The sequence below is a fragment of the Arvicanthis niloticus genome, chromosome 16, assembly GCF_011762505.2.
Source record: "Arvicanthis niloticus isolate mArvNil1 chromosome 16, mArvNil1.pat.X, whole genome shotgun sequence".
In the NCBI taxonomy this organism is placed as follows: Eukaryota; Metazoa; Chordata; class Mammalia; order Rodentia; family Muridae; genus Arvicanthis; species Arvicanthis niloticus.
In genome coordinates, this window is record NC_047673.1 from 10,704,121 (window position 1) to 10,727,377 (window position 23,257).

The following is a 23,257-nucleotide window of genomic DNA, read 5'->3' on the forward strand; positions in this document are numbered from 1 at the left end:
GGTAGCTGTGTAACAGAGACCAGGTTCTTAGCCTTGATGGAAATTTAGGCCCTTGGCATGTAGACTCTCAAGGGTTGGTGTTCTTTTTTTTTTTTTTTTTTTTTTTTTTTTTTTTTTTTTTGAGATATATGCAGATGTCCATGTCAAGTTAATTAATTGGCATCTTATGAGCTGGCAAAGCAGACATGGACTATAGCTACACCCCTTGTATACCTTTATCTAAGCTCCATGAAGAAGATACTAACTCCATGACAATATGAATAAAGAGAACATGGGGCCCAAAGCGGTTCCTCACATGAGAAGACATGCACATATCCAAGGCAGGAGACAGAAGGGACTCTGCGAATGACTGATATGGAGGGGCAAGATGGGGACATATATGATCAGTAACATGAGTGCAGTAGAGTGTTCCGCACAGGGGAGACCTCGGCACCAAGTTTCTGCAGGAAGCTGATTAGGAAACTACATGACAGGGATATATGCCAGGAAGACTTGCAGGTTGTATGTGACAAGAAGGTTGGGAACCACTGGGTAACAGAGGTAGAGACAAAAGTAGGTGGGCTTTAGAGTGACACTGTTTACCCCTCGTTTGATATAAACACGGTTGATTAAAAGAAGAACAGCTTAGACTTCAGCATCTGTTAGAATTAAGATCAAGAACATCATTGTCATTGTCTCCATTACTCAGTGCAGATGATGTGCACGTCTAATCCAAAGGCCATGTGACTTAGCACATCAAAGATGATACTGGACACTCAGCAGTGAAGACTGTTTACTGCACTTTGATTTCTTGCACCCAGAGTGACTCTCATAACCACCTGGAACTTCATTCCAGGGGATCTGACGCCCTCTTCTAACCTAAGCAGGCTCCTGTACACATGTGATAAACATACATACCCTCTGGTGTTCACACATAAAATAAAAGGATTTTTAAAAGGATGATGCATTTCTCTTTAGCCATGAATTGTCCACAAGTAGTAGTACACTACTGTGTAGTCTGCTCTCTATAGGACTCTCGAAGGTTCTGAGGAAGCAGACAACCACTGTGGTTACAAAACTACTTGGTACAGGCTATCTTTATCTGGAAATTCAGCTTGCAAGCCTACAGTTTCTAATGGTTTCTCACCCATAATACAGTCCTACCCCATTGAGCAATTAGCAGGGCCAAAGTCTCCCCCTGTTGTAAACAACCAATTACCTTTAAATGAAAACACGCCTATTAAATTATCCTTTAATAAAGTAAATTAGAGAGATCAGTCACGTAGCCCTCAGTCACTGCCGTGAGTCATCAAGAAATTGATCCAGCAGAGTCGGATCTTACGGAGCTACTTCCACCATTCCCCCAGATTACAAAAGCTGATGGCTCTAGTCAGGCAGTGGAGAAATAGTCCAACAGTCCACGTTGACTTAACCCATGAAGGAAGGTCAGTTTTGGGCAATGAACTCTATTTTGTGTGTGTGTGTGTGTGTTTCATGCATGATTAAATGGTAATTACACAGTAATGGAAAGTGTTTGGCTGATCCAGTGGGCGTAATTGCAGCCCTCAGAATGTCCCCACTTTACGTGCTATGCTAAGCAGGCAGGGCAATGGACATTTGATGGGTGATTTCTTCCTAGAATTCATGGCTCATCGCCTTGAGGAGAGAATTTCGTCCTACATGAAATGAAGAAGTATATGGTACCTTTTGTTTCCTTAGGGGCCTTGACTCACCCACTGAAGCAGCAGCTGCTAGGGGACAATGTTCCCACCTCAATATTTGTATTTTCTTTTATTTTTAAATTCTATTCTATCTCATCCTATCCGATTCTATTTTGTTTTGAGACAGGGTCTCTTGTAATTCACATTGCTCTCAAATTCACTAGGTAGCTCAGGATGGTCTTGACCTTCCTGGCTCTGCTATTTCCATTTACGGGTACTATAATCACAGATATTCACCACCATGCTCAGTTATACAGTGAGGAGACTCGAACCCAGGCCTCTATGAATGATAGGCAAGCACTCCACCACCTGAGCTCAAGACCCTTAGCATTATTTTAAGGCAGGTGAAAATAACCATTAATACAAATTTTAAAAACTATTAATAATGGGACAATTCATACTTGTTTAAAAACTGAATTAAGTGTATAAAAGGAAAACATCTCAATGGGTTTTCAACTAGCCTCCACCTAGTAGACACTGATGCATAAAACAAAGTTGAAAGAGGCCACACCATGAGGAAGGCCAACAAAGGTGCATATCCCGTGTGGAAGAGCAGGATGTGTTCTTCAGCACTCAGGACAAGGAGACACATCGAGAAGCAGCCCGGGAGAGAAAGCCCCTCCTCACAGCTGTGTAGGATGCTTCCTCACCACTAAATCTGCATGTGGGTGGGGATTTTTCAGGCTTCTGGAGAGACATCTAAGAGAGGCTGAGTTCCCTCATCTGCAGGAGACAGATGGCTACATCACAGGTTAAACTCCTTTAACATTAGCCATTCTGACTAAGATGAAATGGAGATGCAAAGAGGTTTTATTTTGTATATTCCTGAGAACTAAGAACGTTGAACACACTTTAAGCATTTATTGGCCATTTGCTTATCTTCTTCAGAGAGCAGTTTAGTTCATTAGCTCGTTGTTTTTTTTTATTTAGATTTTATTTATTTATTTATTTATTTATTCATTCATTTATTTATTTATTTATTTATTTATTTATTTATTTATTGGTCTTTCGAGTCAAGATTTTTCTGTGTAGCCCTGGCTGGCCTGGAACTCTGGAACTCTCTCTCTCTGTAGACCAGGCTGGCCTCAGACTAAAAAAATCTGCCTGCCTCTGCCTCCCAAGTGCTGGGATTAAAGGCGTGCACCACCACTGCCTGGTTTAAACTAGACTTTTAAAGAATGTGATTCTTTTTTGTTTCTTCAAATCTGAAAAGAAATGAAATACCGACTTATTCTAAAACAAAGATGAGCCAAGAAGACATTGTACAAAATGAAAGGCAAACCACAGCACAACACAGATTATACAATTCCAGTTTAAAATATGTAGAAAATGCAACTCTATTGACTATAAGATACATGATCATTAGATAAAAAGAAGAGACCATAAGGACCAATAAACACTATGTTGTATGTAGTCATCCCTACTGATGCTCTTAGTATACTGAAATTCACTGAGCTGTAAAATTTAAAAGTGAATTGCCTGGCATATATTATACCTCAATTATGTATTAAGAAAATAACCTAAACACCTATATAGCATAAAAATATGTGCTTAGCTATTTCTTTCTAATGGATTCTTTTGGAAAGACATGGGTGGTTTAGGACCTCTACTTCCATGTGAATCAGGTAGAAGATTAAACAAACAAACAAACAAAACCAATAAAAAACAAACACAAAACTAGAAGTACCAAACAGACCTTAAGATTCTATGGTACAACCTTAGGAAAAATGTAATTCTTTATACATTCTTGAGATTAACCCTCCAATGTATAGTCATCCAAGATGTTATTCCTATTCTAGGGGCTATTTCTTCATGCTGTTGACTCTTTGCTGTGGAGACTTGAATTTCATGTAATCCCACTCTTCAATTCATGAGACTAACTCCTATGTTACTGGGGTCACATTTTCAATCTTTGCTTATGTCATGAAGTCTCATATTTGTCTCTGTTTCATATATTTTAGCTGAGGTCTTTGATGAATTTTGGATTTCTTTTTTTTAAATTGGATATTTGATTTATTTACATTTCAGATGTCATCCCCTTTCCCCATTTCCCCTCCCTAGAAACCCCCTATGCCATCTCCCTCCTCCTTTTATACCATTTTTATTACACGCAAGTATTAAGGTCAGTTCTAGGTTGAGGAATTATCAATACAATAGATGCAAATAATCAAGGAACAAGCAAGACAATAAACACAAATAGTCAAAGAACAAGCAAGGCAATAAACAAAATTTCCCGATCACTCCTGTGATCACTGTTTCTAAGAGCTTATCAGGATAACCAAAATATCTGAGCCTACTTCCCTGCCCTAGCCCAAAGTCATTTATGTCTGAAGCCTACATCCTTGTTCTAGCCTAGGATTGAGATTCCTGCCTGAAATTACTTCTTTGTTCTAGCCTAATGTCTGAGTCCCACCTGAAGCCCACTTCCTTGTCCTTGGCCAATGTCATATTTCTGCTAACCAGCCCATTTCCTTGTCTGTGGCCCATGTCAGATTCTTGCCAAGCATCCCCAAAAGCTCTTTGATGGCTTGAAACTGAAAATGGACCCCCAGACAGAGTTATTAAATTAACAGGCTGGCAAGTCAAGGATGGGTAAGATTCTGCACAGAGCCTTACCAACCTAAGACAGAAGTGTATTGCTTTTGATAATGCAAATGCCATGATGGATAAGGACGGCATTTGTGGCAGAAGAACCTAAGACAGACTCAGTCTTGTTTATGAAATTGGATTGATTTCTATGTGGGCTGAGAGGTATAGGTCTAGTTTTATTCTAGGACATTACTATCACTGTTTGTTTAATAGGCTATATTTTCTCTGGTGCAAATGTTTGATACCATTGTCAAAAATGTAATGATTAGAGCAGTGTGGGTATATATCTTGGTCTTCTTTACTGTTCTATCACCTTCTTTGCTTGTCTGTTTCTATGCTAGCACCATGCTGTTTTGTTACTATCGCTATATGCAGATCTCCTTAGGCATGGAGCAATTTTCACAGTAGTTATTCTGCCCATTCATGGTTATTATAGGTCTACCCATAGTCTGGTATGTCCTTCACTTTCTTTCTTCACGATCTTAAAGTTTTTGTTGTAGAAGTTTTTCACTCCCATGGTTACATCTATTGTATTTTATGGATGTTGTTTAAACTGTTGTGAATGAAACTGTTTCCTAATTTCTTTCTTGGCAATTTGGTTATTAGAAGAGCTATTGACTCTCTGTATTAGTTTTAATGATAGTGTTTTTCATTAACAGTGGGTTGTAGTCTTTTTAGTCTTTTAATACCAGATCCTGTTATCTACAAATATGGATAATTTAAATTCTTAATTTTCTATTTCTATCCCTTTTGGTTTTTTAATTCTTGTTGAACTAAGACATTGAGCACTATACTGAATAATAATAAAGAGACAGTAGGCAGCCTTGTCTCATTGAGTATGTTTCTCCCATTTAAGAATATACTGCTGTCTAACTCAGCCTATTTTATGATGGTGCTTGTTTCTTCTGTTGCTAGTTTCTTTAGTGTTCTTATCAGGAAGGGATGCTGAACTCCATCAAAGGTCTTTTCTGAACTGATTGAAATGACCACAAGGCTTCTGACCTTAAGTGCATATCTGCTGAAGCGTAATTAGATCTTCCTCTCTGCGTAACCACCCTTATATCATTGGAACAAAATCAATTTGGTTGTGATGTATGACATTAATATGTTCTTGAATTTGATTTGCAAGACTTTTATTGAGATTTTCTGTATCTATGTACTTTAGGTACCTTAGTTATTAGCTTACTTTTTTGTTACTGTGGCCTTATCCAGGTGCAGTATTAGCACTGTGTTAATCAGAGGTTGGTTGTGTTCCTTCTCTTTCTGTTCTGTGGAGCAGCATAAGTAGCACTGGTGTTAAGGTCTTCTTGAAGCTCATCAAGGAATCCATCTAGGTTGGGTTTTTCTTTGTGAGAAGACTTTTAATTACTTCTTCAGTCTTGATGATTTCTGTGCTTCTGTTTCAGCTATTTATATGATCTTGGCTTAATTTAGGTAAATCCTATGTGTCTAGACATTCACTCATGTAGTCTAGATTGTCCAGTTTTTTAATACAAGTTTTCAAACTGCTCCCTAGAGATTTTTTGGATTTTATTGGAATCTGTAGTAACCTTCCCATTTTCACTGTGATTTAGTATTAATATTGGGTTTTTTTCTGCCTTTCTTCTTAGTATTTTTGCCAGGAAAATTTCAGTCTTATTTTTCAAAGAATAATCTCAGTGCTTGATTGGCTCTATGAATTATTCTTTTTGGCCTTGGCTCAATAAAGAGATGCAGACTTTAACTCAATAACAAGATAAAATATCTATTGTTCCCAGGAAGCATACTCCACTGCTAAAGATACCTGCAGAATGAGAGTCAAAGAATGGAAGACTACTATGTAAACAGAAACCAACAACAATCCATTACAGCCATTTCTGATATCTGATCAAGTTGATTTCAAACCAACATTACTCAGAAGGGATAAAATATTTGTCAAGAAGACATAGTAACTGTGCAAAACATCAGGGTTCCTATGAGAGATTTTCTTGATTAGATTATTTGAAGAGGGGAGAGTCACCATGAGTGTTGATAGCACCTTCAAGAAGAAGCCCAGATAAAAGAAAATAGACAAAACCATGGCTTTTTGCCTAATTATTTATCATTCTGGAAGCTTCACTTATCTTGTGGCTTCTGTGTCCTTTGACTGATACTAGAAACAACCTTTTGGGCTTCCAAGGTTGACCAGATCAAGGTAGATCTTCCAAGGTAGCCCAATGATCCGAGGTATTCCAGAAGTCTCCCAGGCTATCAGTACAAAACTAGGACTGTTGCCTCAAATACTGATCAATAACCAAACCCCTGACCTCTCCAGTATAAGATGGCCACTGTTGAACTGTCTGGGCCATATCATGGAAGCCAGTCTAATAAAATACCCCTTGAATGTATAGCTCATTCTACCAGTCTTATTCTTTTAAAGGACCTGAGTAACATAGTCAGGTGATTGGTCTTTAGCTTCTCATGGCTCTGCTGTATTACTATGTTGGACATGATAGATTCTATTCTGGATCTCATTTGCTCTGACATTCCACTCATTAACTTTGTTCTTTCCTATGCTCAAATGCTTGAGACCGTCTTCTTCCTCTATGGATAGTATTCCTTTATGACTCTTTTGCAGTGCTGGTTTGAGAATCATTAATTGTTGGCACTAGTGCTAGTTTGTAAATGGTTTTATTTCTCTATCAATTTTATAAGCTCTCTTAGATACAGCAATCTTGGCTGGCAGCTACTTTCCTTTGAGGCCTAAATTAGATCATCCCATGCTTTCCTAGTTGCTGGTGTTTTTAATCTGAAGTTTCTACCTTTGTAGGTGAGGTGGTGATTTCTTTCTTGTTGTCTTTAATGTTTCTTTGCGTTGTACTTTTTACATCTTGACTACAATTTGGGGGGAGAAATTCTTCTCTTGTCATACATATTTGGGATATTTGGATAGACAATTCTTTCTCCAGATTTGGAGAATTGCATTGAGTGGATTATTTGTATCTTTAGTGTTTCTCTCAGCTCATTCTGGACCATGGATCCTCAAATTCGGTGTCTTGATCATATCTTTGAATTATTAGATATTGGGAACATGCTCACTTATATGATTAAGAGTATTGAGTATACTTCAAGCCTGGTTTTCTCTCTTCTTTATCTTTTTCATAGTGTTTATTGCTTGTGTCAAAAATTTTTGTTCCAAAGATTCCATTTTATTTTTTTTAAAAAATATTATCAAGTTGTTGTTGTTGTTGTTGTTGTTGTTGAGTCCAATGACTTTTCCTTTGTTACTGACCTTTCTCTTTAGGCCCTGGCTTGAATGCATCTTGTCTACACAAGGCTTTTTGAGACTTGCATTTGGTATGTTTTCTGTGTTGGGATCCTTACCTGTAGTAGCTAAGAAGTTAGAGTCTTTCAGAAGAGTCATTCTGTCATGAAGGCTGGTCTTCTCATGTTGTGTGTCTCTGTGTTGTAACTTGTGTGATTGTTGGTCTGAATCACTCTTGTGATTTATTTATGGCTTTTCTCTGCAACCCAAGACACAGAGCAAGGAGAATCTAACTGATTCTATAAATGGCTTTTGTTTCCCCTCCTCTGCTACGAGCATGGCTGCATCTGTGTCTATACCCTACTTCTTACTGTACACTGCAGCTCCTATGTGGCATTCTCCATCTTTTGTGGGTTTCTGAATTTCTTTCTCTTTGTCCTTCATTGAAACTGAGATTTGTTTTGTTTGTTTGCTTTGTTGTGTTTGTGTGTTTTCATTTTGACTGTCTCCTTCACAGGCCCAGAATGAAGCAGCTCCTGGCTTGTCTTCTTACCCATAAGTCCCACATCACTTTCAAAGCCTGTTGTAAGAGCACCCTGAGATGCTAGCTTTTTATGCCTGAGATGTTAGCTTTATGCTGCTGTTCTGGCTCTTTGTATGCCTTGCCTATATCTCTTATATTTCCCATGCTTGTTCTAACTTCTTGTTTGTTGGTTTTGTTCTGATATACTTACATGTGCTCTCCTTTTTTCCAGTTAATTAATTAATTAATTAATTAATTCACTTTATATTCCTAATGTAGCCTCCCCAGTCCTTCCTCATGCAGCCTCTTCTCCCTTTCCCCCTCAATTTCTCTTCTGAAAAGAGGGAGGTCTCTCCCAGGGAACCAAACCGGGTTGCCTTGGGACATCAAGTCACTACAGGATTAGGCATGTCACTGGTGCCAGACTAGGAAGTACAATTAGGGGACCAGGATCCACAGACAGGTGACAACGTCAGGGACTTCACCCCCCCCCCACTGATGTTTTTGGGGGACCCACATGAAGACCAAGTTGTACATCTGCTACGTATGTGCAGAGGGCCTAGATCCAGCCCATGTATGGTCTTTGGTTCATAGTTCAGTCTCTAGGAGCCTCCAAGAGCCCAGGTTAGTTGACTCTGTGGGTGTCGTAGATTCCCTATCCTCTCTGGGTCCCTCAATCCTTCCTCCATTATGGTTGCAAAGCCATAGTACACAATACCAAACTAGAAGACCGATCTTTCTTCCTTCCTTCCTTCCTTAGTTCCTTCCTTCCTTCCTTCCTTCTTCCCTCTCCTCTTTTCTTTCTTTCCCTTCACCCCCTCTAGAATAGGCACTAGGGGGAAGCTTCTTTAGACAGACCCCACTGACCAGATGATGCTTTCTCCATAGAGTACATGCCTAGCATGCATGATGAAATGTCCCCTTCAACCCAGTAACACATAAATTCATACCTGCAATCATAACAGTTGGGAGGTAGAGGCAGGAAGATTAGAAGTTCAAGGTCATATTTAAGACCTTGGGTCAACATCCTTGGAGTTACTCCAGTTGTGTGGTGACAGCCACTAGGCAAGAATTGCCTCTTTCCATCTACAGACAAATTACTGTCCAGAAAAGGACACACTTGCAGAATATTCGACTGATTATATCTGCCTAGACAGAGTAATCAGCCCTTAATAATTCTGCATCACTAAGGCATGTCAGATGATTCTGGGCCAGAAGGCTGAAGATTTGATGCTCCAATGTTCGGTAGTATAGGGGCTTTCCAGATGTTCAGCAGTCTCTATAAATTGGCTAAGTTTTAGAAGCTATGCTTAGTGCTTCCCATAATTTCAGTTAACTCAGTCATTCTGGATTTCTGACAGGGTTGAAGACCTATAGTCTCATAGCCAATCCTGGCTATTTACTTTGAGAGAAAAGATCTGAGTGGATGGTTTTCAGCTGACATTCATTTTAAAGCCAAGGAAAAAAAAGCCAGGTTCAAAACTAAGTGTTTTAGTTAGGAGAGATGACAGAGGTTCTGGTTAGTCAACAAAATGATGGACTGGGTATTAGGACTATCTTGTACCTCACTGGTACAATTAGGAATAATTATGCTCTAATTGCATTCGGAGAGAAAAGTTTTATTTTTAACAGGAAGGGTGAAGCTAGGTGATGAGAGAGAGAAAGAGAGAGAAAGAGAGGGGGGCATGGAGGCAGATGTTCACATGTCTCCACCAGTCAAAGATAGTTTATATATCTAGGTTGGGTATTGGGTTACACTTCTGATTGAGCATTACCAAACTTATAAAGCCTTTGATTAACATTTAAAAAATATATAAAAGCAAAAAGGAAAAGGGGGCATGGGATAGGGGTTTTCTAGGGAGGGGAAATGGGGAAAGGGGGTGGCATCTGAAATGTAAATAAAATAAAAAGAAAAACAAAGAAAAACAAAAGAAAACAAACAAAAAAAAAGACCTTGCCTCAAAAAAAGAGAAAGAAACAAACCAAAAAAAAAAAAAAAAAAAAAAAAAAGAAAAAGAAAAGAAAAGAAAATCAAAATCAAAATAAAATAGAGGCATGTGTTTGTGAACTGCCATCTCAAATCAGAGGTACACCAGAGTAAGGGACTGGGGAGTCTGAAACTTGGATTTCATGGATGACCCCTTAAAGCATTAACTTGACTTCAGCCAATTTCCTTATGCAAATCCTAAACAGAGAACTCTACCAACCTGCCAAGTGACAAAGTCCGTGGACACATGTATGTTAGCAGAACTCCTTTCGCTATTACCGAATTACTTAGCACCTCTACCTGATGCTCTTTGGAAGGTACTAAAAAATTGAACTGCCACAGAGTGTATCAATCCCATCCTTCTGAGAAGCAATTCATTCGAACGGGATTCAGACTGGGCAGAGTGGATTCGCCTATCTTAAGTACCTGAGAGTTCAAGTGCAGTAATGTGCCTCTCAGTAATAGTTCACCAGAGGTTACTCTATTAGTGATGTCAAGCCTTACCTTGAGGAAAGATGCAGACACTTGGGAGGTGGAAAGGAGAGCATTTACTAACCCTTGTCAGCACGTACCTGAGGTCCCATACAGGCTTAAGAGGAAGTCAGAGAAGCCAGAGTCAATGCCAGGTTTGGGAGAAGCCCAGACACAAACTCTACTTTCTCCATATTGTGATCATCTGCTTTCCACTGCTGCCTAGATAATCACTCTCCAGGTGAAAACTATGAAGTCATTTTTTTCCCTCCAGCATCCCTACCTGGTAACACGCACATCCCTAAGCCAATTGTTCTCTTGACAATGATAGACTAAGAACACACCACCATTAAGTATAGCCTCTAGCACTTGAGAAAAGAACCCCTGTGAACTCCTGCCTCTCCATCTCTTGAAACACTCACATAAGAATCCTCCAGTAAGTTTAGTCACATGACTTCCCTGCCAAAACTGTTTTTTTTCACTATACAGAGGAAGGCATGCAGGGATGTAGAAAAGACCCTAAACCAGCAGGGCTCACAGGATTCACCCCAACCACTATCCGGCCACACCCTTTGCTCTCAGACAGGCTTCCACCCAAGCTTTGCCCTCTTTCCTTAGGTTCCCAGCTCACACAAAACCAATACATGCAATGCATGCATCCTGTTTGTTTGTCTTTTGTCATAGGGACCTTGGGTATGAACCCAGCCAGAGACAAGGAGTCTTTTTTTTTTTTTTCTTAATTAAAAAAGAAAACCAAAAAGATCTTTTCTCCTTTATAATACATCCTTTCTAAGACTCAATTTATGCTAAGGAAATATTTCTCACTCACATATGAACAGAATTCTGTGCCCCTGGCAAGCCCTGGTGTTCAAACAAGAAACCCATGTTTGCACCTACTGGAGAACTGGATGGAGAAGCCAGACTTGCTGATGAAGAAGTCACTGTCAAACTGCAGGGTGAGGGAATTGAAGGTGCTGTGGATGTCCTCAGGTAGGGCCGAACCGCTCCACTCCTTCAGCAGGATGTTGCTGTCCACTGGGCCATCCCAAACCTTGAGGATGTCATGAGCCGTTTCAGTGTCAAACACAATGAAGTGGAGGCTGCAAGAGACAGCAGAGCAGAGTGTTCAGGAAGTATCACACTTGCCCTCAACAGAAGGCATCATCCTAGCCACAAGGTTGTACTGACCACCTGCCCATTTCATTCACATCAAATGTCTTCTCCAGGCACCCGACAAAGATAAATGCGGGTCTGAGCAGTTCAAATCATAGCACTGTACAAACACCTCGGTCACCACTGTAGAGAGCCAAACAGTAGGCTAATCTGTCTGCCAAGGACACAACACTTCATCCCAAGACAAGTAGATCGCTTTCTAATTCCAGTCAGAGCACACGCAACAAACAAGCTCGGTACACTAGCTTCTTCTTCTTAATGTTGGTCCTGACATGCCACTTGGTGGCAGCACACACATCAGGAGAAAGACTTGCAGAAGTCTCTCTCTGAACAGTCTGTTCTGACGTTGTTTGGGTAAATTTTATCTTTAGAGTTAGTACATTATTTGAGACAACACCACAAAAGCAGAACTTTCCAATATAAATTCTCTTCTTTATAACATCTTTAGCGCACCTATATTAGAGTTTCAGGTATTTCCCAGAGCCATCTTTATGCTCAAGGAAGCTCAAAATGACAATGGACAAATAGAAGAATTTAGCTAAAATGCCAGCAAAAGGCTTTTCCCCCAGCGAATTCTTTATAGGTTTTCATTTACTGGTTATTGCTCATGGATTGTGCTACAGACACAATCTCGATAGCTGACCTACCTGGAGCTATATGTGACTCTCAACTACATTGTTTCCCACATATTATATATACAAAGGATTGGTACATCTCACCTGGGTAAAGAAATAAAATATGTAGTGTACTGTGGTAGAATTTATTATAAAGAACAGAATATGGTAGAATTTATTTCTCAGCATTTATCTAATCAATAATTTGTCTTGCCTGTTTCAACCCTTTTTTAAAATAAAATTTTATGGGTACACCTATATATCTCCTCTATAATGTTAGCCAATTACCTGCTTGTTCCAAAACCCCTCACTGTATATTGTAATATTCTCATTTATACTTTCAACATTCTCAAATATGCTAGTGTGTACAGATCCATGAGTCCCTGGGACACCCATGTGTTTAATGGAAGGCAAGCAGGTGGAACCATGTAAACTGTTATGTGTCTGCACCATTTTCAGTTCAACTTTACATTTGGAATTATGAGTCTCCATGGGTGACAAGTATAGAATCTCTTAATTTACTTTAAATTTTTTTTTAATTTATGTGAATACATGTGTGTTCCTGTACATGCATGGGGATTTAAGGTGCTTGCAAAGGCTAGAAGAGGATGTCAGATGTCCTGGAGTTGGAGTAATAGGTAGAGTAAGGGTGCTGATGTGGGTGCTAGAAACAGAACTTTGGTCCTCTGCAAATGCAATTAACAACTGAGCCATCTCTCCATTCCCCTGTTAATTACTTCAAAGGCCCAGTAGTATGCTTATTTCCCCTTCCTCCATTACAGCACAGTTGGTCAAGGTCTCTCTCTCTCTCTCTCTCTCTCTCTCTCTCTCTCTCTCTCTCTCTCTCTCACACACACACACACACACACACACACACACACACACGAATATAGTAGTGCACTGGGTATTTTAGAATGGCCATTGAAGAGCCTTTGGAAACCTGGCATTACTCACTAACAAGCAACTAGCTACCCTGCCCTCCCTAAGACTCTATTTCTAGTCTTGTAATAATGTACTGAGGCCCTTAACATCTTTGCCAATCCCCAACAGTACATATGTGTAGACAAAAAATAGATGCAGGGGTTCCACTTAATTGTGACCATTGATGATTAATAAGATTGGCTATGGTGTGTGTGTGAGTGTGTATGTGTAAAAGTCAGTTTTTCTTCAAAAGTAGCTGAGCAACTCAGTATTTGCAGAATTTCAGCAGTATACAACGACCATCTCTGAGACAATAGAAGAAGTCATTGAATTACCTAAGCAGCCATCACCTTTTGCATTGCAACTGAAATGCCCAGCAACAAGAATAAACAAAGAATATCACATTCTAGTATATCATGAGGATAAAATGGGGAAGGGGGAGGAAAGGTGAGACTCTTAGGCCTGGGGTGGAGGAGACAAGCCACATGGCAGTATGAAGTATCTACAGAGACTTGAGGAAACCAAAAGCTCTGAAATAGTTACATGGGGGTTGAGGGGGTAGGTGCATTCTTTTTTTTTTAAAGCCCAATACAGAATACTACCACCTTGGAGAAGACCCAAGAATCCAGAGCAGACAAGAGAGGGAGGAAGAGATGAGAGGGAGATGAAGGGGAGAGAGAAGAGAAGGAGAGAAGGGAGGGATGGAGGAGAGGAAGAAGGAAGAGAGAAACAGAGAGAGAAAGAGAGAGAGAGAGCAGAGGGAGATGAAAGATACAGAGAGAGGCAGAGAGAGACAGAGAGACAGAGGAGACAGAAGAGAGAGAGAGAGAGAGAGAGAGAGAGAGAGAGAGAGAGAGAGAAGTTATAAGACCAGAGAAAAAATGAGGGGAAGGGGAGGTGGTGAGGAGGAAGAGGGGACAAAAGAAAAGGGACCTTTCTGGGTATATTAAGTATTTTAACCTTCTGGCAGGGTGAAGTATCAGGTCAGGTGATTTTGAAACAATGATCTCATCATCAGCTGTGAAAATGTTCTTATTTACACTTTATGCTATAGACAAAATAATACAGATAGATTAAATCCATGGCCTTCCTGAAGGATGCTAGAAGCAGATCCATGTTCCTTATGGAAGTTCCAGATTAGAGACCCTGAGGGCCTGGCAGATTCCAAGACACTTTGTAAGGTAGAAAAACATGACAAAGGAGCTGTGGGAAAGAGGGTGCAAGGCACTTTTAAGATTTTAGCCTCAAAACCAAGAAGGCTAGAGTGGCCAGTTGAGAAAGGGAGTAGGTCGGTACCTGTGTGGTTTAGAAGAGTGGAATCTCTGGGTTGAACTTCTGAGCTCAGACCTGTGCAGAGGGAAGTGCACAGCAGCTCTAAGATGGTAAGGGGCTCCAGAGAAAGTCTGGATTCCTCTAATGCATGATTTTTAAATCTTAAGGCAAGATGAAGCCACCAAAGTTCACAGGCAGGGACAGAACCATAGCTAACACATTACCTGATCACAGGCATTTGCTCATTTGCACAATGTGCCCTTTATCTTTCTAATTAGGGTTGATGTTAAATAAAAAAAAATAAATAAAAAGGAAAAGACATGATTATGCCTAGGGATGGTGGAGGAGAAAGTTTATCATAGATGAAAGGGCAGGTATAGCCAGGGGCAAAAACATCTAGAAGAGTCTAGAGAGACGGAAAGAAGCCAAGAACACAAAAGGTAAAAGAGAGCTGGGTAACCAAAATGGCTGAATTACACAGGGAAGAGCCTTGGGGGAAGGGCAGCTTGGAGAAAGGCAGTCTAGACCACTAAACTGGGCTGGAAAAGTTAGGGTCGAGGGTCAAGGGTCGAGGGTCAAGGGTGGGGTATACCAGCCAGGAGGACTATGTAACAGGTTGGGACTGAGGGATGCCAGGACCAGGTCTGCTTTGATAAGTTAAATAGGCATATCAGCCATTTGTCCCAACATTTGAGAACTAACAGATATATCATCTTGCTGAATTAAAAAAAAAAAAAAAAAAAGACGCTTGCCACTTATTCCATGGGCATGTTTGTAGTATTTGTTGTATTTCTGGGTCTTTAGTTTCTCATAACAAAGACTACAATTTTATTAACTTATTCCTCCCCGCTCATTTGGATAACCATATATTTTGAAACTAGCATGTAAATTAGGTGGACTGTAGAGTTCAGCTATGGTTTTCTCTCTCTCTCTCTCTCTCTCTCTCTCTGCTTGCTTTCTTCATCCTTTGATGGATGGGTTGCTTTAGACTATTAAAAAAATTAGATCACTTAATTCTTTATTGATTTTTCTGCTCTGGAAGCTTTACAACATATCATTTTAAGACAGTTATTATATAAAGAGTAATTTCATTTGTATTGCAAACAGAAAAAAATTGTCGGTTATTTTTCTAGTCAATGATATCCAGAAATAATAGTTGTATTTTTTGTTTTTGTTTTTTTTTTAAATGTTTATTTTCTTTATTATCTCTTTTCTTTGATGTATTTGTTGAAACAGGATTTCACACTCTGCTGGGCTTACTGGGAACTCACTATAGAGCCCAAGCTGGCCATAAACTCACAACAGTCCTTGAACCCTCTGTCCAATGGTGCCTCCGTCTAGTTTTGCTACCTTACAAAGTATATTAGAATCTGCCAGGCCCTCAGGGTCTTCCTGTAGAATTTCCATAGGGAGCATGGATCTGCTTCTGGCATCCTTCAGGAAGGTCAGAGATTTCACACTATCCATCTGCATTCTTTCCTGTAGAGCATGAAGAGTAAACAGGCATCTGCAATTCAAATCTGTACCCCAGCCCCCAACTCCAGAAGGCTTTCTCTGGGAGACCACTGGACACTCCTTGAAGCAGTGAAGCAGGTGGGTGAGCTTCTTATCTTTGCTCTTCCTTTATATCCTCCATATCCAGTCCCCAGTCTCATCCCCTGCTCTGTAGCAGACTACTTCTTATGGCCTCTTCTCATTCTTTTACCTCACTCTCTGAGAACTAAGCAGATCCAAAGGGAATATCCTGCTTTCTTCACCCCTATAGATTCCCCTCAGTCCTCACTTTTAGCCCATCCCCATTCCATAGTATCCACTTCCATTAAACACTTTATACCTACAACCTCCAGTGGCCAGACCTTCCTAAGGACCAGAGAACACAACAGAAACTAAAGACCAAAACAGACACTCAACAAAGACAAGATATCAGCACCTAGAATTCCCATCATCTCAAACACAGATGCTGGGAAACTATCTTTAAAACACAATCAATAACAGCCAGGGCATGATCTCTACTAGAGCATAGCAACCCTCCTACAGTAGGCACAACAACAGACATATTGATTAATGAAGTCAATTTGAATATCCAGTCATAAACACACACACTTGGTTTTTGATAAAGAAGTCACAAATAGATAATGACAAAAAAGACAGCGTTTTCAACAAATGGTGCTGGTCAAACTGGCAACTGCACGTAGAAGATCCAAATAGAACCTTACTTATCACCCTGCACAAAAATCAACTCCAAACAGATCAAAGACCTCAGCATAAAACCAGAAACACTGGACCTGATAGAAGAGAAAACATGGACTAGCCTTGAGCTCATTGGCACAGAAAAAGTACTTCTGTATAGAACATCATTAGCACAGGCACTAAGGTCAGAAATTAATAAATGGGACCTCATGTAACGAAGAAACTTCTTCATGGCAAAGGATCCCATCATTTGGAAAAAGCAGCAGCTTACAAGATGAGAAAATATTTTTACCAATTCCATATCCAATAGAGAGCTAATGAGAAAACTTTATAAATAACTCAAAAACTAGCTATCAAGAAAACAAAAACCCCAATAAAAATGTGGGTACAGATCTAAACAGATTTCTCAAGATAGGAAACTAAAATGGCTAAGAAACACTTAAAGAAATGTTCAACATGCTTAGTCATCAGGGACATGCAAATCAAAACTACTCTATGATTTTATCTTACATTCCTTAGAATAGCTAAAATCAGTAAAACAAATGGTGGCTCATGCTGGCATCGATATGAAGGAAGGAGAGAAGTGGGAATGTGAACGTGCACAACCTATTTGGAAATCAGTGTGGCAATTCCCCAGGAAAATGGATCTAGATCCAGCTGTATCACCCTTAGGCATATACCTAAGGGATGTTTTATCCTAACACAAAGACATGTTGTCAACTATGTTCATTGCTTCTTTGTTCTTAATATCTAGAAATTGGAAACAACGTAGACATCCCTCAGCAGATGAAGGGATAAAGAAAATGTGGTATACTTACACAATAGAATATTACTGAGCCATTTTAAAGGAATGAACTGTATAGGTAAATAAATGGAACTAGAGAAAAATCATCCCAAGTGAGGTAACCCTGACTCAGAAAGGCAAATATGGTATGTATTTGCTTATATGTGGATATTAGCTGTTAAGTCATGGGTAAGCAAGTTGCAATCCAATAGAACCATAGGGGTTAGCTTTACAGTAAGGAACTTATGGTACACATCTTCCTAGCAAAGGGAAAGAGAAGAATCGTTGACAGCTGTAGATGGATGTGGAGGGAGACAGGAATGGAAAGAGCAAACAGAGAGGGGAACTAGGGAAGAAAATATGGGGAGAGATAGCTAAATGAAATGAAATGAAAGGGCATTTAACCTAAGTGAAATCACCAAATAATGGGAGAGACAGAGCCCCAACTAGATATTTTCTGTCGCCAAATGAAGTTTCTAGTACTGAGAATGGATAACGTCTAATTGAATTATTTGCCAAAGAATTCCCATAGGAATCCTCAAACCAGGCTGTTTCAAAGGCTATAGGTTGCCCTCCCCACCTGGCCCTATGGCTGAAGACAATATCCACAGAAGTCACTGAACACAGAGAAATCTGGTGTCTTCCTAGAGTCTTCAGTCATGTGGGCTAATGTTCTTGGTACTGGAAGAGCGTCTGCATGCTACCAAAGCAGACATGTAAATACCAAGACAGCTATAAACACTTGGACTATAATGGTATCCTGCCTGCAAGATATCCTTGTGCAATGGTTATATCAAGAACTGATTTGACTGTAGGTCCACTCTGCAAGAGGGAATTCATATGCTATATTGCTTTAATAACCAAGAACCTGAAACTAGATACCCCAGGTACTTGGGTTGAAACCAAATGCTATTGTTCTAAAGGAACATGACAATACAATGACTTCCAATGACATTCTGCTACACTAGTAGGTCAATGCCTTGTTCAGTCATCACCAGAGAAGCTTCTTCCAGCACAGATAGAAACAAATACAGAGACCCACAGCCAGACAATATGCAGAAAGTGAAAGATCCTGGAACACTCAGGCCTAAATGGGATGTCTCCACCAAATTCCTCCCCTCAGGGCTCAAGTCACTGTAGAAGAGGAAGCAAAAAGAGTGTAAGATCCAGAGGGGATGGAGAACACAAAGAAAACAAGGCACCGAAAAGCGCAGCAAGATTGATGCACAGAGACTGAAGTAGCGTGCACTGGGTCTACATGAGACTACACCAAATGAGGTCCTAGAACTGAAAGGAGAAGGGAACATATGTATCCATCTTTAACCTGGACACTGTCTTCAATTCATAGCTACTTACAAATGACGATTTAGTTTTCTCCAAGGGAGTGTGACTGGGAAAAGAAAGCACTCTGACAGGCAGACGGCATGCTAGTCAGCAGATGGCCAACAGAAAATGAGCTCTGTGGCATCCTTGGAGAGTTCTTGTCTTATAATGTTACAGCAAGAGTTTTGGCTTTGTTTGTTTGTTTTCTTTTTTGTTTGTTTGATTGTTCTAAGTAAACTTTTAATTTTAATGTTTTATTTATTTTTCTCTTTTATTTATCCCCCTTCACCCCAAGACTATTTGCCTTCATATGATAGCTTTGTTTATTTGTTTATCTGAATGTGCAAATGAGTGGATGAGTGGATCTTTGCATCAATATTTGTTTTGTGGGCTTTTTTCCTTCTGTTTGTTTTGTCCTATTCAGATATGTTTATTTTTGTCTCATTTTATTATATTACAGTATTAACCCTAAGCTGCCTGTTTGTTTTCTAATGAGAGACAGAAAGGGGGTAGATCCAGAAAGATGAGATAGGTATGAGCCTGCAAAGCTGTGTGACTTGGGGAGTCAGTCTGGGAAACAAGAGTGAGGTCTAGATGTGTCTAAATATTGATAGTCTCCTCTTGAGACCAGCAGGCATTAGTAATGCTTCATCATTTCTCTGGGCTTGCATATTCCAATGAAGGTAGGCCTTGCAATGCCCACCTCTACGACCCTTGAGGAAGTCACATAGTCTGGTGGCCAGATTACAGGTCTTCCTCTCTCCCTAAAAAGGACATGTCTAGGTAGTGCCTGGAATTCCTCTTCATACAAATGGGCATTCCCAGAACCTCAGAATCAACATATGATTTATGATTACCTCCCAAATCCCTACCTACTCCACGATGTTTATACAGCCCTTATTCACCCCAATAAAAAGAGCTGTTTTACTGAAAACCATCTCCGGAGAAGGCTCTTTCTCCTGTACTCATGTGGACCTACGTCTTCTAACACACCCACTTGGCTAAACTTTATTCCTTCAGTCTAACCTTGGGTACAATGGTGCCTGGGTATCCCAAGGGGAAAGGCAGAAAGGAACTAGGAAAAGTAGAGGGAGAGGAAACTGTAAGCAGGATATATTGTCTGAAAACAAAATCTATTTTCAATAAATGAAAAATTACAACAAATTGTAATTATTTATTCCATGGAAGTTAATAAATAAAGATTACTAACTTTTTCAATATTTTTTATTTTTTGGAGATTGAGTGCTGGATTTTACAAATTTAGTCCTCATGATGGTGTGTAAACATTTGGTTTTCAGTTTCCTCTAAATTTTAGCAATTTCTATTTTTTTTTTAGATATTACCTATTTCAATAAATATGATGTAAGATTCTTTTTATTTAATTAGACCTTTAATTCCTATTGAATTTACATTTCTTGCTATTTAAAACTTTAAATTTTAAAAATTTAAAAATATGTGCTACTTGTAGAAACTTCACTTCCCTCGTTTATCTTGTTAAGAATTTGCCAGTTTTAAGAATCATTTCAAAAGGCTAAGCCTTTAGCTTAGATTCATTGCTTTCTTTCTGGTTTATATTTATTTAATCCCCTTTTGTTTCTTATCTCATTTTCTTTGGATTTATTATTATTTTTCTGTCTTTTTTCAGCTTTTGCAAACTAGAGAATCTTCTCATTAGTTGTTAATGACAAGAAAATATGGAGAGTTTCCAAGACAACACACTAGGTAGAAAGCCAAGCTGAGTATCTTAAAGTGCTTATACTCATAATATTTTGGGGATTTAGTCAAAAGTTTTATTATTACAAAAATAAGATGTATAGAATAAATGTGTAATAAATGAGTTAAAAGGGAAAACATGGATCATGATGGTTGTTAAATCATATCTTGTCATTGTAGAATGCTAGCCAATGCAGTAACACAATGAAAATAAGGTGGAATTAACACACCTTAGAAAATATTATCATATACAATGAAGAAAACTTTTAGAACTGAGTAAATACTTATACAAGGCAAATATACAATTCATTTCTTCATGACAGCCACAAAAATAAAAATAAAATACTATTTCCATTTTATATTAAGATATTATGTTTAGTAGAAATTCCAATAAAAGATAAACAAGATTTCTATATAGAAAGCAATAAAGTATTATTGATAAAATCATGAGATCTACACAAATAAACATACCAAGTAATAGGCCCTGTTTGCCAGTGGCCGGAAGGTTCAGCATTGTAAAATGTGCTAGCTTCCCCTATATTTACCTGTTGCTATAACATGACTCCAATACAAATTACACATCTGCCTATATTATTTTTGAGTTCTTAACCCAGACTAGCCTTAAATTCGGTGTCAGATATGAGGATTTAAAATAACCAAAATATTCTGAGAGCAAATTATTATACTAGATACATATCTTAAAGGATGGGAATAAAACCCAGAAACAAACTGAGATACAGATAAATGTGTAAGTTATAACCAAAACCTCACATGAAGTCTTATGAAGAAAGAACTTACTGCATCATAAAGCAATTAAAATTCTGTATAAGAAAAAAATGTGGAAGCTAAAACAATCTAGAAGCAAACCCAAGGGAGTCCAGGTATCTCAATGTGAACAGAAAACAACCAAGAAAATACATGATACAATGTACTTTATATATGAATCTGAAATTTCTAATTAGTAATTAAAATGCAGTGAAGATGAATACGATGCTTTGGAATGAATAGCCAGTGAAGTCAAGACAGGATAACAAGGCTAGGAATATAAGAATAAATGTGTATTACGTAGCCAGCCAAATGCTGTACTTGTGGTATAGAAGACCACATGAAAATTAATGAGAAATGTGGGAAACAAAACAAAGGTGGCATGTTTCAACTATCAAAGAATCCAAGAAGGTATTAGAGAGTCATAAGTTGTCATGGGGAACTACAAGACAATATAAAACAGATGAGCCTGGCTAAACAGAAAGAGACCCAATGATATGTGGATTGAGAAAAGGTCCTTGATTCTTTTCAGTGCTGCCGTGGAAGAGTTGAAATGTTGACTTTAGTTGGAGCCGGTGTCTTGCATGGCTGAGGATGTGACTCACTGTGTCTCAGCCGCTCTCCATCCATTCTAAAATCCCGAATCTACACTTATAATTGACCCATAGCCACGTATTCAACACAGGACAACCTGTAGTGATCTAAACTGAGTGAGGCCATCTGTGCACCCACCAGTGCTCAGAACAGACTTACATAGGGTTTATGGTGGCTTCACACAACAGGTTCAAATGCACAGCAATGGGAGCAAGAGATGAGGAAACCAAGCCTGATACCAAGCAAACCACCCTGTAAGCCCATTCTGAGTCATGTTCCCATAAAGAGAATCCCATCGAAAGTCAGAAAATGGACTTAGACGTAGGAGATGTCAGCAATCTTACCAGGGAAGAATTCCAAGAGAAAGAAACTCACTCACTAAACAAGTTCATGTTTAAATTCTCCCAGGGTCCAGCTGTGAGAGGTCTACAAAGGCTAAGATGCTTGTGTCTTGCAGTACTGAACTGGCTAAGGTGGTTACACTATCATAGACTACCTCTGGCCACACACGTTCCTGCACAGCAGTTTAGTCATGGTTATGAAAATCTAAATATACACACAGAGCAATTAAATCATGGAAAGGATTCTAGGTGACATGCTGGGAGGACCTTGCTTATATTGTATTTCTTACAACACAGAATAAATGGAGAACAACTTTAATATTACCAACAAACGTTATTTAAATAAACTCAAATATGTTCAGGTAATGAAATAGTTTTCAGCAATCTTAGAGAACAAGGTATGCCAATAAAAACATAAAAATCTGATCGTGATTACTAACTGAAAATCTCTTCAGGAGAATAAAATTCATGAACTTCCACAAATAAGTAGATAATATGCAAATCAAACTTAAGTATTTGCATTTTCACAGAAAAATATATAGTTTCAAACTGTTTCCTAAATCTTGTTTCTAAGATTTTAGTAAATGTCTTTTAAATTTCCTTCTTTGTAAAATAATATTCTATTATTTTAAGGTAAAGTAGGTCAAATTAGAAGATATGCATCATTTGACAAACAGGCAAATAGCCCACAGAAGGATTTGTAGTAAGGAATTTGGGAATGCTCACACTGTTTAATTCAGTAAATTATTTCCTGGGATTTGTTCTAAGGAATTAATCATAAACACGGACAAAGATTTTCTTGTAAGATTGCTTGCCAAATCATTGTGGGTAAGCTAGCAATACAAACATCTGACAAGAAAAAAGATGTTTAATTATGTATGTTCATAATACATACTACCCAATGCAGCCCATCCTGTTATGTGGGTTAGAAACCCACATGTTTCATCAAATTAAAATGAATATTTTTTAATTGCTTCTGTTATGTACATGCACATGCTTCTTTGTCTCATCATCAGTCTGTATAGCCCCCCTAGTCATTAGAACAGCATCCTCTTTGCACTAGGAGTAGTAGAT

General features: G+C 38.9%; 1 protein-coding gene across 2 annotated transcripts in view; it reads right to left on the bottom strand.

Annotated features, from left to right (window-relative positions):
- Positions 1 to 23,257, bottom strand: part of Csmd1 (CUB and Sushi multiple domains 1) — a 1,522,453-nt gene that overhangs the window by 204,671 nt on the left and 1,294,525 nt on the right. For both annotated transcript variants that reach the window (XM_076913874.1, XM_034520246.2), the window contains exon 26: positions 11,391 to 11,593. In XM_076913874.1, the coding sequence (XP_076769989.1) occupies positions 11,391 to 11,593 (203 nt within the window). The remainder of the gene's footprint in view (positions 1 to 11,390; positions 11,594 to 23,257) is intronic.